This window comes from Notechis scutatus, chromosome Z (genome assembly GCF_049901735.1).
Source record: "Notechis scutatus isolate UNSWTSFEM ecotype Mainland chromosome Z, rNotScu1.2, whole genome shotgun sequence".
NCBI lineage: Eukaryota > Metazoa > Chordata > Lepidosauria > Squamata > Elapidae > Notechis > Notechis scutatus.
This window is the reverse complement of record NC_142025.1, coordinates 96,437,383-96,454,344: the sequence shown is the minus strand read 5'-3', so window position 1 is coordinate 96,454,344 and position 16,962 is coordinate 96,437,383. Positions and strand designations below refer to the sequence as shown.

General features: G+C 36.2%; 1 protein-coding gene across 5 annotated transcripts in view; it reads left to right on the top strand.

Annotated features, from left to right (window-relative positions):
* MLLT6 (MLLT6, PHD finger containing) overlaps positions 1-16,962 on the top strand; it is a 117,737-nt gene that overhangs the window by 54,504 nt on the left and 46,271 nt on the right. For all 5 annotated transcript variants that reach the window (XR_003371066.2, XM_026669822.2, XM_026669819.2 and 2 more), the window contains exon 8: positions 319-417. Coding sequence is in view for 4 of the 5 variants with exons in the window: in XM_026669822.2 (XP_026525607.1) it covers positions 319-417 (99 nt within the window). In the remaining variant the exon portion in view is untranslated. The remainder of the gene's footprint in view (positions 1-318; positions 418-16,962) is intronic.

Below are 16,962 nucleotides of genomic sequence, written 5' to 3'. Positions count from 1 at the left end.
AAAAAAAAAGTCACAATTGTAATCCCTCAGGTGCCAAAGGGATTGAACAGTGGTCTCTTGCTCATCTCTTTTGGACCTAACGTGGCTTTGGGTTTTCTGACAGTAAGGCAGACTTTGCTGAAAGCTGGAAGGGGGACGTGTTTTTTTCTTTTGGCAAATGCTCTAGAGTGAAGACAAGACTGTAATAAAGGGCAAGGAAGAAAAACTACTTCTTAGATACACATCCTTCTGCCTGTATCAGCTTTCCCTTACTTGTATTTTTTCACCTGTTCCTAGAAAAGGCAAAACTTTAGCTGTGTTTTTTATCTTCTTTTACAGAGTCGAAAAGACAAAGAAAGGCCTAAACAGAAGCACAAGAAGCATTCAGAATCACCCACAAATCTCATACTGTCTTCCACACCCTTAGTCACTGAGAAGGTAATGAGAAATACATATATTTATAACAGAGGTCTGAGGCTTTTTTTTTTTTACAATGACAGGCAGCCTGGATCTGCTGTAGACTTTGCAGCGGATGTTGGATGTGCATTCAGTTTTCCCCAAAATGCAGGATTTTCATTTGTCTGAAACGGACTGTTTTTCATATCTCTAAAGATGAATTTATAAATGATGAAATTTGGAAATGAGCACTAATCACTCACCTCATTACACTACAGGGTTCACCATAGCTATTAAAAATATAGTGCAGCAAGCAAATACATTGATTTTTTAAAAATCTGATTTTCCACATTGGAGAATTCACTCTTGTTTAAATTTAAATGCAGAGTGAGAATTTTATACACAGCCTTTTTGAGAGCTCTTTTTAGAATAGAAGAAAGATAAAAGAGAGGAGGGGGGGATAAGAAAAGAGAATCATACTCGACATCAATTTGTTTCCGCTTCTAATTGCTTACATTTTCCCTACCCTCCACTTCCTCACTGCCTGGCAAACTCCAAGTCACAAAAATTTCATTTTGCAGCTGTTCGCTGCTAATGATACAGTCACTAAGCTGAGCCCTCCAGTGATTTTAGAAGCATGTCCTAACTCGTTCTTGAAGCACATGTGCCAATTCAAGCCTCCTGTAGCATTAATAACTTAATGGTAGAGTGTTGCTTTCTTTTTGTCTTTTTGCAGTCCACTTGTAAACCAGGAGGGAAATGCTGGTTTGCTAGGATCAAACCCCATATTACTTCTCTATATCAGCCGTGGCCATTATCAGGCAAAACAAGGACATACAAAACCTTTAGGAGAAATTTCATTTCTACATCCTTTTTTTCAAAGAAAGGATTGGCAAGAAATATTTATGTGTAAAAACTCATCTTTCAGTCTGCTTCTTTGTCCTGCCATTCTGGTATTTAATCTGATTTGAGAGAGCTAGATGCTTGCACACAGGCATTTTTGCCCTGAAGCATAATGTGGAACTAATGCATTTTGGGGGTATTTAGGCTGGAAATAGATTTGAAAATACAGTAGAAGGTGGCTCTGAGAAGTGTTGCTTTCCATTATCAGTGGAGTCACTTTTGTCCTATTGTCACTTCAGGCCAAATGGGTTTGGCAGAGTTTGGAAGTTATGCAAACCCTACACAACCTATTTACGGGAGTTGTATATGCTACAAGCAACAATCCTTTTCAAACTACCTACCTGTTTCTTGAATCTTAAGCTTGCAAACTCATTTTGACTTGAAAACAGCAGCATCCATAGCAGACTGCCATGACAGGCTTTGAAAGATGTATGTAAAAACATCACCTGGGTGGGTTTCTACCGGTTCTGTCCACTTCTATAGAACCGGTAGCTCTGAAGAGCAGCAGACATAGAACTGGTTCTATGTCTACTGATGTTTTTGCCCACCCGCCTACCTGGGCTTTTACCTGACTTTTATTTCCTGATTTTTTCAACTTCAGCTGCTGCGTGAGGCACAGCTGCAGTTAAAAAAGCAGGAAAAAAGGGCTTTTTGAAAGGCTGCTTCTCTGCACGAAGCATGCTGATGACGATTTACAGGCGCGCATCCAGCAGTGTGCAGGGAAGTACATCGTAAATCACCGAACCTCATAAATGACTGAACTGATAGTTAACCCTGTCGGATCCCACCCCTGAACATCACCCAAAATACCATAATTCTGTACCTGTATCCATCATCTGATACAGGTTAAGTATAGATAGTCTTCATCTTACAACCATGATTGAGCCCAAAATTTCCCTGGCTAAGCAAGACAGTTGTTAAGTGAGTTTTGTCCCATTTGATGATCTTTCTTGCTACAGTTGTTTAGTGAATCAATGCAGTTGTTAAGTTAATATCAGGGTTGTTAAAGTGAATCTGGCTTCCCCATTGACTTTGCTTGTTAGAAGGTCGCAAAAGGGGATCATATGACCTTGGGACATAAATACATGCCAAACGTGTGAATTTTGATCACATGATTAAGGATGCTGTTATGGTTGTAAGTATGAAAAATTCTCATGTCTTTTTTTTCAGCGCCATTGTAACTTTGAATGGTCACTAAACAAATGGTTGTAAGTTGAGGACTACCTGTAAAAATCCCTTGTTTGTCCTCTTCAATAGACACTCTTGCTTGGAAATGCTTATTTGGTTCTGGGATGGGTGATATCATAGGCAGAACACTTTTAGAAGTTCTAAACAGCTGGTGGTTTCCATGCCTGCCTACTTTACAACAAGGTTTCTCCTGTTGTTTTAAATTATAGGAGATGGTTTGTTTCAAAGAATTAATTTGCCATCCTGATTTGGGTTGGAAGGGCTGACTATGTCTACTGATTTGAAACAAAATGCTTATAATATGCAGAATGCAGGCAATTTGAGAACAGAAGATGCTCTAGAGCAGTGGTTCTCAACCTTGATCTGCAGACCACTGGGGGGGTACACATGGTGTCTACAAAGGCTTGAAGAAATTATATGATTTAAATCTTGAGTTAAGTCTTGGGGGTCCATAGCCAGGAAAGGTATTTCAAGGGGGTCCCTGTAAAGAAAAAAATGAGAATCTCTGTTCTAGAGCAAATATGCCCTAACTAAAGTTTACCTTTGAAAATTTATAACAAATCTAAGCCATTTCAGAGGATATTGTATCTTACATTGCTTACTTCAGAATATGGTCACCAGTCCTTCCTACATCCAGGGCTTCTAATATTTTATCCCCAAATCCTATTACAAGAAATCTGAATAACATTCACTGGTGCCCTGAGGTATTAACTTGATGTTTCAATTAGAGAAAAAGCAAGATATTTTTTGCCCTACAGCAAAGGGTTATTTTTAAATTCCTTGCAACACAAGTTTATAATGGATCTTTAAAAAGGAGTGTTGAGGCTTCCAAATGAAAATTTAGGATATTTGCCAAATAACACAATAAAATCATTCAGAAACGAGAGAACATAATATATGAAACTGGCAAACTGTTCTCTCTTTTCATTTGAATATCATCTTACTAGATGACTGCACAAGACAAACCCTCTTGCAGACTTGTACTTTTTCCTTGGTTTTAGTTCCAAATAGATCTGCTAATAGATGTTTTCTTTCTTTTTTTAATTGATGGTGGAGATACTTGGAATTGGAAGGATGAATTTATAAAATGGATGCTATACATATCCAGTCATAAAATAAAACATGGGATGGGACATGGACTCTGAAAAATGTACAAGGAAAGATTTAGCTGAATTAATAATGCCAATCCCATATCAGTTGCTTGGTCTAAACCTTTAGATGCTGCTGTCCCTCGACTGAAGCAGCCCATTGCTGAGAACTATTAAGCCAGAATTTCCCCATTGTGTGACCTCCAAATGCATTGAACTACATTTCTTATCCCTGTCTAGCATGTTGTCAACCCTTTGAGGTAAGACAGACTAGGAAACTGACACTACAGGTTTGATTGGAACTATATTTATAGGCTATACTAACAGTACCTTGCCTTTGTTTTCCCTGCTCTCCCTCTTACTGTATATCCCATGAATTACAGCAGAACCAGTCTGAGTTTCTTCTAAATATTGTTTGCTTCTTTGTTTTTTTTCCCAGGCTTAAAACATATTTGTGTACCCATTTTAACCATCCCTACATTGCTTCTCCAAGGACATTTGTCTGGCTCTCTGTACATGGAGTAGACATAATTCTTGTTTTACCCATTTGAGGGGCACTTGATTCACGCATTCTCATTAGATTTTTCTTCCCAAATTTTCTGCTGGCTTCCCACACCATTTTGGAAATGTGTAACTTCCCAAGCCAGATGGATCTGGCTAGCCCATTATTCTAGAAGATAGGGACTGGTTAACTTACAGAAGGAATTCCTCAATTTTTGACTGTCTGGCTGAATTAGGTGGTAGTTTTAGTCTACCTAGAACTGGTTTTATGGCATTTTCTTCCTTTTGGCCCATCCTACCAGGAAGATTATTTCATGTGACCCGTAATTTCTTGTCCTTCCTGTCTACACACTCTGCTGCCTTTCCATGAACTGTCTTCCAGCCAGTGAGCTAGCAGTTGTTTGGATAGTTAGCATAACCTTCTATGTTGTCATATAAACATCAATTAATAGGCAAATGAGGAGATATAGATTGGAATTAATCAATGGCCATCTTGTTCCCTCAGCCTATTGATTTGTTAGATATCTTACAGAGAGGGTTATGTGCACTGGCCATATTTTCATGGAAAAAACATAAAGAACAAACCCCCCAAAAAGTCTAAAAGAAGTTCATAAGCCTAAACTTTTTAATTGTTTATATTTATGATTTTGCTTTACAAAAGAACATGCAAGAGAAAAACCAAGAAAAACTACAAAAGCATAATATAAATATCTAAAATTAAATTATATATGTAGATTTATTTTAAAAAGACAATTAGTTACCATATTTTTTAAAGGAATGTGAAGGACTGCATTAAATGGTATCGTTTGTATGGCCATAGTTAAATGATCAAAATAAAGAACAAAGATGAGTTTTGGAAAAAAACAAATCTAAAAGACAGTATTGTAAAATGAAGGACTGTCCTTTGTAATAAAGGACTTGTGATCACGTGTGGTTTATGAGCTCATTTACCAGGGTCAGCAGCAGGTTTTGCTGGAATCTATATGCTAACATTTTCTGCAGAATTTGTTTTCTGGTTCTTGAAGCCTCATCTCTGTTTGTATAACATTTGGAATCCACACACAAACTGGAATGTCCTCAGTGGAGTCTACTCACTCTCACTTATTATATACATAAACTATTTTACCTCAGGAATCCTGCTGCTACTCTTGTTTGAATACTTCCTGGGAAACTGCCATCTGCCTTAGTTAAACCAGCTTAAATTAATTGGATTTAACCCAATTTGATTTTTGCTGGTTGGTTTAATTTAATTCTGTTGCCAGAGTGTTTGCCCAAAAGAGACCTAGTCATTTATTTTATTTTTATTTTCCAGATTGGAAAAACATTTGATTGTCATGAATTAAAACTGTATTTTTATAAAGATTAAGTGGCTAGCTACATCAATGGGCAACAGATCGACATCTATAGTAACACCACTATATTTTTAATGCATTAGGCTTGGTAACAATTCCTAGTTAAAAGTAATGCAAATTGTAAATAATCTTGAAATAAATTTTTCACAGGTTTTATTTACAATGATTGCTGGCACAATTTTTTTTTCAGGCAATTGTTTAATCAAACAGAAAACAATATATATATATATAGCTCAGGGAGAACTGTGGAAACTTTGGTGCTCTCTAAACTTGGTTGTTTCCTTGCAGAAATTACCTTGAATGGGTCTGCAAGCAAACAACCGAATTGTTTGCTTGCAGAGCCCCAAGGACTTCAACATTGATCAAACATTATACAATGGATATTAAAATAGAGGGTGACTGCCTAGTATCCAGTGTACATTATTAACAGCCTGCTTAGACAGTGGGCAGGGTTTTTAAGAATTATACATTTTTGAGGATATCTGGTTGCTTATGACAGCTTTAGATTTGGGCAGCTGGGGTTCTGGGGTTCTATTTGATCCTCAGAGATTTCTCAGCTGGTTCACAACACAATTAATTTAAATTACTATTCATTGTAAACCACAGCTGCATTTTACCAAGATGCTTTAATCTCTCCTCCCATCACCAGCACTAATAAGTAGCAAAGTAAACATTGCTAAGTCAAAGTGCTGGCAAATGAGTACAAAGAGCTGCCCTCAGCTCCTAATCTTACACTCTTCCAATTAGACTTTCTGAGTTCAACAGCTTAAGACAGCTGTTCTCCAATAGCATTACTGATCCTGACATTCCTACTTCAAATCTTCAACCCTCAGTTGCCAAGTTTGTGATAAAAAGGCAAAACATCAACTTTGCTCATACTGGAGATGCAAGAGTTGATGAATTATTTTGGTCTGGATCTGTATTAGTATGGCAAAGTGGCTGTGATCTGAAGCAGTATAAAATATTTCTTGCTCAAAATTACTCAAGGGAGTATATTTACATACAGCCTAATTACAAAATGCATAGCTTGGGTATATGTGTATTTGTGTAAGTGGATATTTTTTCATGTATTTTATTCTGAAAATGATTTTTAAAAGTTTGGGGTAAGATTCAATATTTTAACAGATCAGTATTTATTGCTTATATTGCCAAATTTCATAGTATTCCTATTAAAGGGAAAAAAGCAACATATAGTCAAGTAACAGCTATAAATACTAACCTACTGTACTTACTGGACTTGAAATGATATATCTAGAACAGAAGTCTGATTAAATTTAAGCAAAAATGGCAAATCTCCCTCCCTCCCCCACTCTCCCTCACACAGACCAAACTTAGATACTCAGAGTGTGAATTTTAAAAGGATATATTTGATATGAAGATAGTGACCAGAAGCAATTATAAACAATTTGAATTAATCACCAGCTAGATACATGGATGGGAATTTAGAACTTAATGTTTTAGTGATTTTTTTCCTTTTCATAAGGTCATGTATGGTCATATTAGACCATGAAAGTGGTGATATCAATATAACTGTTACTGGTTAGAATTTTGTAGTGATTTATAATTATTTCTGAAGATGATACAATGGTTTTAGTTTTATATCATTGATTAGTTTTAATTGGTGAAATAATCCTAAATTTTATGACAATGCTAAATTCTAAATTTATTTATGGATATCATATTTTCCACCCATTAAGTCTTTTCCTTTTTTCCTTTTATGTAGTTGTTTCTTTTATTGTTTGAAATAAATGAAATTAAAAAGGCCAGGGGAGAAATAGCAATTTCCTGTAGGTTAGTAGATATATGGTGAATGCAGACAGGAGGTGTAGTAAAAAATTTTTTTTTATATTTACACCAAAAGGCCAGCCAATATCAGGAATTACTGCCTAGAGCAGGGGTCTCCAACCTTGGCAGCTTTAAGACTTGTGGACTTCAACTCCCAGAATTCCTCAGCCAGCTTTACTGGTTGAGGAATTCTGAGAATTGAAGACCACAAATCTTAAAATTGCCAAGGTTGGAGATCCCTGGTGTAGAGTACCAATGTCATCCAGTCAAAAGAATAGAGTGGGTGTGACCCACGGTAAACTTCAGGAATCGGCACAGTGAAGACATAAGTGCCCAGAACTCCTGAAGAGGAACAATAGTTCATGTACTGCACTGTGAGACATTCCCTTTCCCTATTAACCAATCTGATAGTAACAAATCTGAAAGTATGTTCCATCTCAGTAGCTTAATTCATGATAGTGTTTCCTTTGGAACTTCTTCCCAAGATGCAAAATGTCCAAGTCTAGTAAAGCTCCCTGGACATTTTATAAACTTTGAATATAAAGGCATATGAATGGTTTGTTTGTAGGTAGGTAGGTAGGTAAAATAAAGATTTTTAGAAAAGAAGATTAAAACTAATACAAACTATTATAAAGCAAGACAAAGAGAAAAAGAAAGAGAAAGCTAAAAGTATAAGAAAGGAAAAAAGAGAAATAGAAAAGAAAGGAAAAAAGATACAAATAAGTAGCTTCTGATATTCTTTACAGCACTTTTAAGTACAATTGTAAATTTTCCTCTTACTCTGTGGTTACAACATAACTCTTCTTTTTATAATATATCTTGTCTAACCATCAAAACATAAATCAGTCAGTGGTTTGTTCTTTGATGATGCTTCATGTCTGTGATGTTTGATCTTTTAAGAATAAGTGGAGGCACAGAAAGTGAACTGATGGGAACATCCACCCTTTTGTGCTAGTTTTCTAGCATCTTCTAGCTAGTTGACATAGCCAATCTCTAAGCAAATAAGTAATAAGAACTACAGTAATTAGTTACTGTTTAAATGGGGAGGGGGAGCCAGAATTACCCTTTTGATGGCTCATGTGCTTGTGAGATTTGTATCCCTGCTTCTGCCAGAGGAACACATGCTGATGGAGCTACCTCATCCATCCCTTACCCTAATGTTTTCCAAATGACTGGGAATGAGAAGGAAGGTAATAAGAGAGAGAAAAGTATAAGCATATATTTGTTTATTTCATTTATATCCTTCTACAATCAAAACAGACTCTGATGATACTGATATTTTTCTCTTTCGTATGTGCATTATCACTTTGTAAGATGAGAATTTGTTTGAGTCATCTGAACTTAATAGTTCTGGACCAGAGGTGGTATTCAGCAGGTTCTGACCAGTTCTGGAGAACCGTTAGCAGAAATTTTGAGTAGTTCGGAGAATCAGCAAAATACCACCTCTGACTGTCCCTGCCCCCATCTATTCTCTGCTTCTCAAGTCTCAGCTGATCAGCTGGGTCTTCTTTTGTTGCCCTGCACAGGAGAACGGAGCTGAAAAGCAGGTTAGTGCGGTGGGGAGGGAATGGGATTTTGCAATAACTTTCCCCTAGGAGTGGGGTGGGAATGGAGATTTTACAGTATCCTTCCCCTGCTGCACCCACCAAGCCATGCCCACAAAACCGGTAGTAACATTTTTTGAATCCCACCACTTTTCTGGACACTGAAAAACAGTAGGTCATCTCCTTTCAGAGTTGAAGATAATTTGAAAGTGGGATCTCTGTTCACTTCCATTTCCTAGAATAGTTGAAAATAAGTTTACAAAATTTATTCTACTTTGCAGAAAAAGCAATGAAATAAGAAATATGCCTCAGATATTTAAATAAACTACAACTTAACAATACATATTCAGGCTTAGCATTACCTGCTCAGATAAGCCTCTTCTAAGAAGTAATGTCTATCTTCAGAATAGGGAGCAAAGAAGAAAGAGAAACATTTTTTTTTCTCTAGAAGCCAGATAATTTTAATTTGTAAAATACAGTTTGAAAATATAGGAATTAAGAATCAGAGTGGTACCCAGATCTGACTATAGCAATAATCAGACAGAGAAGATGACCAAATCTTACAAATTCAGAAAGCAGCCCCCCGCCAATGAAATGTGCTAGAATATCAAAAGAAAATGAACCAAAAGAATTTGAATACCTAAGGGCCAAAAAGCAGAAAATAATTGAATATATTAATTAAAGGATAGAAAGTGTTAGTAATAAAAACAAAGTGAGAGTATTTCTATGCTATGATCAGTTATATTTTGGGTACTTACGTAATAATTACAAAAAACTAATATTCACTGTTTATTAGTCTCATAGGTTAATTGGTAAATACCATTGGTTGTCTTTCTCTTCCTCCATAATTCGGTTACCCTTTACTATAGTATCCATTAGAGTATCCATTAAAGTAGAATGAGATTCCTTATGTTCTACCATGACTCTAGCTTTAGGAATCAGGGGTTAAAATTTGCCATTAAGAAAATTATGCCTTACCATAAGACAACCTGTTAAGGGGCCCAGAGTTAAAACTGCAAACAGCAGGATATCTCTCTAGGTCAGGACAAAGGTGAGGCCACAGAGAGGCCTACTGCAATAACAACAGAATTAGGGGGCTTGAAACAAGTTGGGATTACATTATATTAGTGCAATTTCTTCTGGGATCAATCACATTTTCCATTTAAATGCATTCAAGTTTTTTCTAAATATGTGAAACTATTGTCTTTATTTATTTATCTTTCTTTCTAAGATTCTAGAAGACAACTGTGATTTTAAAGAAATACTCATATCCCCACATACACTCAAATTCATAACAGATTGTTCTTTATTATCAATTGTACTGAACATGATTCTGGATGTGGGTAGTCAGTTAGGGATGTTAGGTGGGTCTGATAGTAATTTTTGTGATTGAGACTAGCTGAAAAGTGGATCGATTGGTACTATATATGAGTAGTCCCCAATTTCCAACCATTTGTTTAGTGGTTATGAGCTATGAAAAAATTACTAACAACTGGTCTTCATACTTACTACCATTGCAGTGTTCCAAAATGTGGTCAAAATTCAGGCATTTGTCAACCAGCATGTAATTTAGATGATCATCAACCAAAGCTAATTACAAACAGCTAAATTCATTGAATAACTATGTAATGACAGAAAATCATAAAACCAGGCCGATCTTACTCCTCCCAGTTCAAAATCCTAAAGTCACTGCTGATAGCAATCTTTGGTCATCAAGCACTAGCTGCGAGGCAAAAATAGGAAATTTACAAATTATCCTTAGTCAATATGAACTATTGATATTCCTGAGATCAAATTACTTACTCAGTAACTGATGTAGGGCATACTATGTCATTAATGTGATAACTGAGGTAAAATGAGCAATCCCTCTGAATCCTTCTGATTCAGAACAGCCTAGATATAGACAATTGCTCTTATTTGGTTGCATTCCTGAAAGCTAATTTCACAGGTCTGGCCTATCATGAAATCTATTGTCTTTGAAAAAAGTTAGCATTCGGTGTGAGAATATACTGCTGAGCTTCAACTATTAACTTGAAGTGTGGTCTGGAATGGAAGATGTTTAACTGATCAGTTCAAGAGGGATTGTCAAATGAAATTCAGAATAAATTTGAAGACATTCCAAAGATTATTGTAGTATTAATACATGTTTGCTTGGGCATCAGTGGACATGTTTAAATGTTGTGGCACATACTGAATGAAAAGAATATGCATCATTATTTCTCTTTCCCTTCTCTTCCCCACCCTTCCTACCTTTGTCCATCTGAAAATCTACTGTCTTTTCATGCAGATGCACTTGTCTATACTGTAGAAAACCTGATCACTTTGTATATGTTTTACTAAGACCTTTCCTTTTCAATGCATAAAATAATGTTATACTGTTTTTTGAGGGAAGTGGGCACTTTGCAAGCAGATATCTTAAACACTCAAACCTGACCTGAATTAATGCAATTCCAGCCCTCCAAACTCAGAGGCAGATGCAACCAAAAATGAACCTATGTGAAGCTACAAATCATTTTGTCATAGGGTAAGGTAGGGTAGGGTATAGTAGGATACGATAGGGTAGGGTAGGGTAGGGTAGAATATGTATTTTATCCTACATATCCAGACTGGTCCTGAATCACAACTGTAGGTCGTAATGGATTCTGGAATTGTAAGCAACTTCATTGTATATCATCTATGACACACAAATGTTCTGCCCATTCAATCAGTCAGCCTCCTGTTAGGGTGAAATTATTGATGACCAATATTTGTGCTCAGGACTGAAAGGATGGAATTCATTTTATCATCAATAAACAGGACATCTTGAATTTTCTTGGCTTCCCCATTACATTTCCCAATTATCTTACACTGGTTGTGGATGCTCAATCTGGATATAGATTGGGACTGAGATAACATTGCCTTTGATTTCTTAAGATGTGAGATTCACAATTACAGGGCTTCAGATCCCACACTACTCATTATTGTCCAACAAATGAGTCTCCTACTTTGCCAGCTAAATATTCAGACAGTATATTTCTATGTTTGGAAAGGGACATGCAAAGATGTCTATGGAGATTCATATGTATATTCTATGCACCATTGGGATGCAAAGATCTTTGTTGGCCCTTGGTTTTATGGTTATACAGTTAACCTTATTCCCAAGCCCCATATCTCTGCCCAGATATGAAATGTGGAGTTGGTCGAAAGATACAAATTTCTGTCCAGAAATGAAATGTAGAGTTGGTCAAAGGATACAAATTTATAAAGACAAAGCTTTGTCCTTTTTGTTAAAAAGGATGATTGCTTACATGTATTAATAATCCACTATTTTAAGAAGATTGCCCCTCCACCATATTGTTACCTATTATCAGGAATCACTGTCTTCCTAAGTTCTGAGCTTTTGGAACAGATAGAGAAGGCATGCATTTTTATCAAAAGGCATCTCAGAGGTCTTCTAATATGGTTTGCATGCAACAGTGCCAGACATCAACTGCTTTAGGGAAATTTGTGTGTGTGTGCGCGCGCGCATGTGTGTGTGTGTACATAAACACACACCCACACCCACAATATTTGGATTAGATAACCGCCCATCTGTCTTTCAAAGATTATTCGAACAGTTTTTTAATTTTCTCTTTGGATTATTTCCTGATTTATTCTGCCTGCCTTTATCATGAAGAGAACTAGGGAAGGTTAGGTCTGAGACACGTTCTCAGATTCCATTCCTACTTTGACTGTTGCCTTGGTTGTAGCTCTTCTCTTGCTCCTTAAAGTTATTCTTGCAGCCCAGCTGCCCATTATACTTTGAGACTTACAGCCTCCATGCTAATTTAGATAAATATACCTTAGGTCTTCCTCTGTTGGACTATTTGGGCTATTGTGTTTCCACAAAAGTAACACAGATGGAACCAGCCAATTATTATTTATTTAGCATATGATGAGAACATCATATAGAAGAGAAGTAAACATGTACACACAATCCACTTAATTATATACACAACTTCTATGGGATACAGCAGTGGCCTCATAATTGGATGTCCAATTCAACTATCTGTGTGGTTGCCTCTGCATTACTTCTTGCAGATCTTCTAGGGAACCAGAGAACGTACATCATGGGTAATAGTATCTAGCATTCCTTAAGCTTCTTGGGCTTTCTGGCCAGTGTTAAATGGGTGACCACGACCAAATGCAGCCATATTGCCTTCTTGGACCTCACGGCAAATAGAAGTGCATAAAATCAAATAGCAATTAATATCCATTCTATGTTGGGAAATGGTGGGATTGTTATGTTTTGGGACTGCTTTGCTGCATTAGGCAGCATGATGATAGAATCTACTCTGAATTCTTCAGAGTAGGCCTCGAGGATAATGTGAGACCATCTGTCCGAAGATTAAACCAGAAGTGGACTTTGCAACACAATCACCCTAAAAATGTCAGTAAATCCACCAAGCAGAAATTTAAAAAGAAAAAGAAATGGAAGGGCCTAGAATAAGCCAAGTCAAAGCTTGGGTTTGAATCCCACAGAGATGCTCTGGGGTGATTTGGAACAGGCTAAGCTTGCAAGAAACCTCTCAAACATTGCACAGTTGGAAAAAAAATTCTGTATGGAAGAATGCTAAAAATAATTCCTTCCAATAGATTATCTGGTTTTTAAAAGTCAATGAATTCTACTAATAAAAAAAAATGACTGTATGTGCTATTTTATGACATTTTGTGATATTAGAGAACGATCTTTTTAAATGTATATTTAGAATCTCCCCCCCCCCTTGCATATATGCATATAATTGTGAGTATAGATATATCCCTTTCCCCTTTTAATTTTTTAAAGTTGATTATGGGTTTTCTTTGTTGTTTTTAATTTTTTCTTATTTTCCATTTCTGTAAAATTTGCTTAAGATAAATAAATACGGCACTTTTTAGCACATACTCTATTCCATAGATATGGCAGCAGAAAATGGATTTCAGTTTAACCATGAAGAATTCAAAGAGTTCATTTTCTCAGTACAGACATTTACTACATATCCAATGTATCTCCAGCTTAATTGATTACTGGAAAAAAGAGTGAAAACTATTCAACACAGTATTGCTTAGTTTGATTAAATTATAGGCCAGCCTTTTGGAGAGAGTTTTTTCTCTACTCTGTGTTTAAACAGAAAATATCAACAGTAATATTGGGCACACCATGGATAAAATAACGTTTTTAATGTATTGAAGAAAAAAAACCTCTTATGATTGGGAGACAAATTTTATTACCATTGTTTATAAACCAATAAGATGATATTAAGGTCGCAGAACAATAGTAACATAGTGAGTTCCTGCACATTCTTTTGAGATGTTGTATGATAAAGAAATGCTGTATAGAAGAAATGAAGAACAGTTATCACTTGTGCCATCTTCAGTTTCTTTAGTAAATCAAGATGATTTATCAGTTGTGCTCTTCTCTGGTAAACTAGAAAAGTAACTAGAAAGATTCTTGGAAACAAAACTGAAGTGGTCTACATATATCAGAACTGTTAAAGTATTATTACATAGTAATGATGTTTGTTGATTTGTTTTTTCTTTATAAAGGGGAAATTTAGCAATTTTATGTTAAAGTTATCTGGGGTTTTACCTTATTCACCCCTAATTCCTTCCCATTTTCAATATGCCCGTGACTAATATTCATGTAGTTACCTATGGAGTCATTTGGATCAGGGAGCTTTTTCATCACGTGCTAAGTACATTACTGTCAAGAACTTAATGAAACTTGAAACTTGGTTGCTCAACTTAATCCACTGCTTTCCATTAAAAACATGATAGTCCATCAGATCTCAGTTGCTATAAAGAAAAGGAAGATTCTTCTAAGAGATGGGGCAGCTGTATTAACAGCTGCTAATATAGCTATGTATTCACAATCTTCCAGCAGTCCTGTGTAAGCCTTATTGACATATATAAGAGTTGTGCAAGATGTTTATTTACTGTTGCTGTTGTTGTTTACTGTTGTTGGTGGATGCTCCTTAATGTTAAGTCATGGTAAATGAAAATCATCTTCAATTTTCTACCTTAAGTCTGTACATCAAGGCTAATTAGTAAATTGTTTTCCATGAAAGCTGAAAAGTGTTCATTCTCTGTGCTTCGTACTAGTTGAAAGTCATGCAACCAGCATTCTGCAAGTTTATTGTTGTGCTTGGCAGTAATTTTCTTTTTAGTCATGGTAAGCATAATAATGTAGTAGCACAATGCTCTCATGAATGGGGAAGTATCCTATGTACCTGGCAAAAAGCAACATCTTGAGGGCTAATATATGCACAGAAGTTTGTCTTTTTGAGACATGCCAATATAATTAGAAACCAATGCTGGTTCTGCAATGAGTATATATGCCTAAAGAGATTCTGTTTGTCATTTGTCAACTTCTGAAAATCAGAGGAAATACTGAATGAACCCAGAGTGACATCTATTCATGCAGCCTTTCTGTTGCTGAATTCAGTATTGAAGAAAAGATGGTGGCAAGTATGTAGCCCTTGGGGTCAAACAGAGCCAAATATTTTTTGATTTACTTTGACTGGGTAAACTCTTGGAAATTGTGCTGTGGCCATATACTACAGTATATTTATCAGTAAGTGATATGACCAAGACAACCCCTCTAAGAAAAAGAATAGGCAGACAAAAAATATGACTACATAATACCTTCTGTGGTTCATGATTTCTCTATAATGTAACAATTCTAAAAAAAGAAGGAAGGGAAAGGAAAGGAAAGGGATGGATGGATGGAAGGAAGAAAGAAAGAATACCTATTGGTTAAAATTAATTGCCTATAAAATAAATGTAACCTGCATGCGCTATTTCAGCAGATCTAGCCCACTTTGGATTCAGAGGTTGAACAAGTTTGGGCTTGCCACCTGGAATTGTGAGTGCTCCATCATTGGGGGTCTTCAAGAAAAGATTGGACAGCCATTTTGCCAGGATGCAATAAGATCTTCTGCCTTTAGCAGGGAGTTGGAGTCCTCCAAGATCCCTTCCAGCCGCATGATTCTACGATAAATGTTCAAATGATTGCTGTATTGACTGTGAGAGAAGATAAAATATTTGGAGTTTATTTATTATTCTGATATCTGACAGATTAGGTGGGAGGATTTAGAAAATTATGAATAACATGGAGACACTAAGGTGGGGGGGTGTTGGTCCACTTTCAAGCAGTTTTTCAGAATATTTTCACCTGACCGGCAATATAGGCTAACGTCTAGCAGTAGTGTCTTTCACATGCTGTTCTGTGAAGTTGTAGAATTCACTGCTGAATTTTAAAACTAATAGATTAAGAGACTATAATTTAAACTATAAGGGATTTTAGTAATCTGAATCAGCATATGTGAGTTGCTTATAGATAGTGGATTTAATTCAGGTTTTGGGTTCTTCTTCACAACTAAGGTATTTTTATGTAATTATTGTCATGTAGCTGCTCTTTTCATTATAAATTTAGAGCACAAAGGGGGAATGACTTCACCAAAGCCCCTAATTACATTCTTACAGATGTGGGAGTGAGATCAGTCCATTACTAGATTAGTGGGAAACAGGTGCTTCAACTCCAGTTGCCATAGAGAAAGAACAGACAAGGGTATATGTAATATCCTTTGAATGCTCAGATGAAGATTCTGAATAGATCACCTTAATCAACAAGAAATAACAGTCAATTTCATCATAACTTTCAAGAGGAGGTAGGAGTTTCAATCAAAGAAAAAATGGTTAAGTGAGAATAAGCCCATCCTTGCCAAGTTTGCATGTGGGGTTCTCGGTTTAGGCCGGACATTGTCAGCTTTCTTTCAGGGATCATAAAATTTAAATAAATTCAGCTACTGCTAATGCAGCCTTTATGAGCTGAATAATCTGTATACAAGAGGGAACTTCAAGGATTGCTAAGGATTAAACATACTTTGAGGAGGGGGGAGAGAAACCCAAAAGAAGAAAAGCTTCCAAGAGATACCTAATGAGACATGAACATGATCAGTGGCACAGAATGCTACATGACAGAAACAAAACTACAGGGAGAGGAAAGGAGACCTGGATGCTTAGTGTAGTTGAAAATTTGGCACACACACACACACCCAAAAAATCCCTCACTTCACTGCAAAATTTGGTTAATTGTTTCACTTGTAGAAATGTAGCTAAAATAGTGGTATCCACACACTTAAAAGCAGCACCAGCAATTTGTAGTTAGAGAAACAAAAATAAATAAATAAATAAAAGTTAGAGAAAATAAAAATACAAAAAAAAATT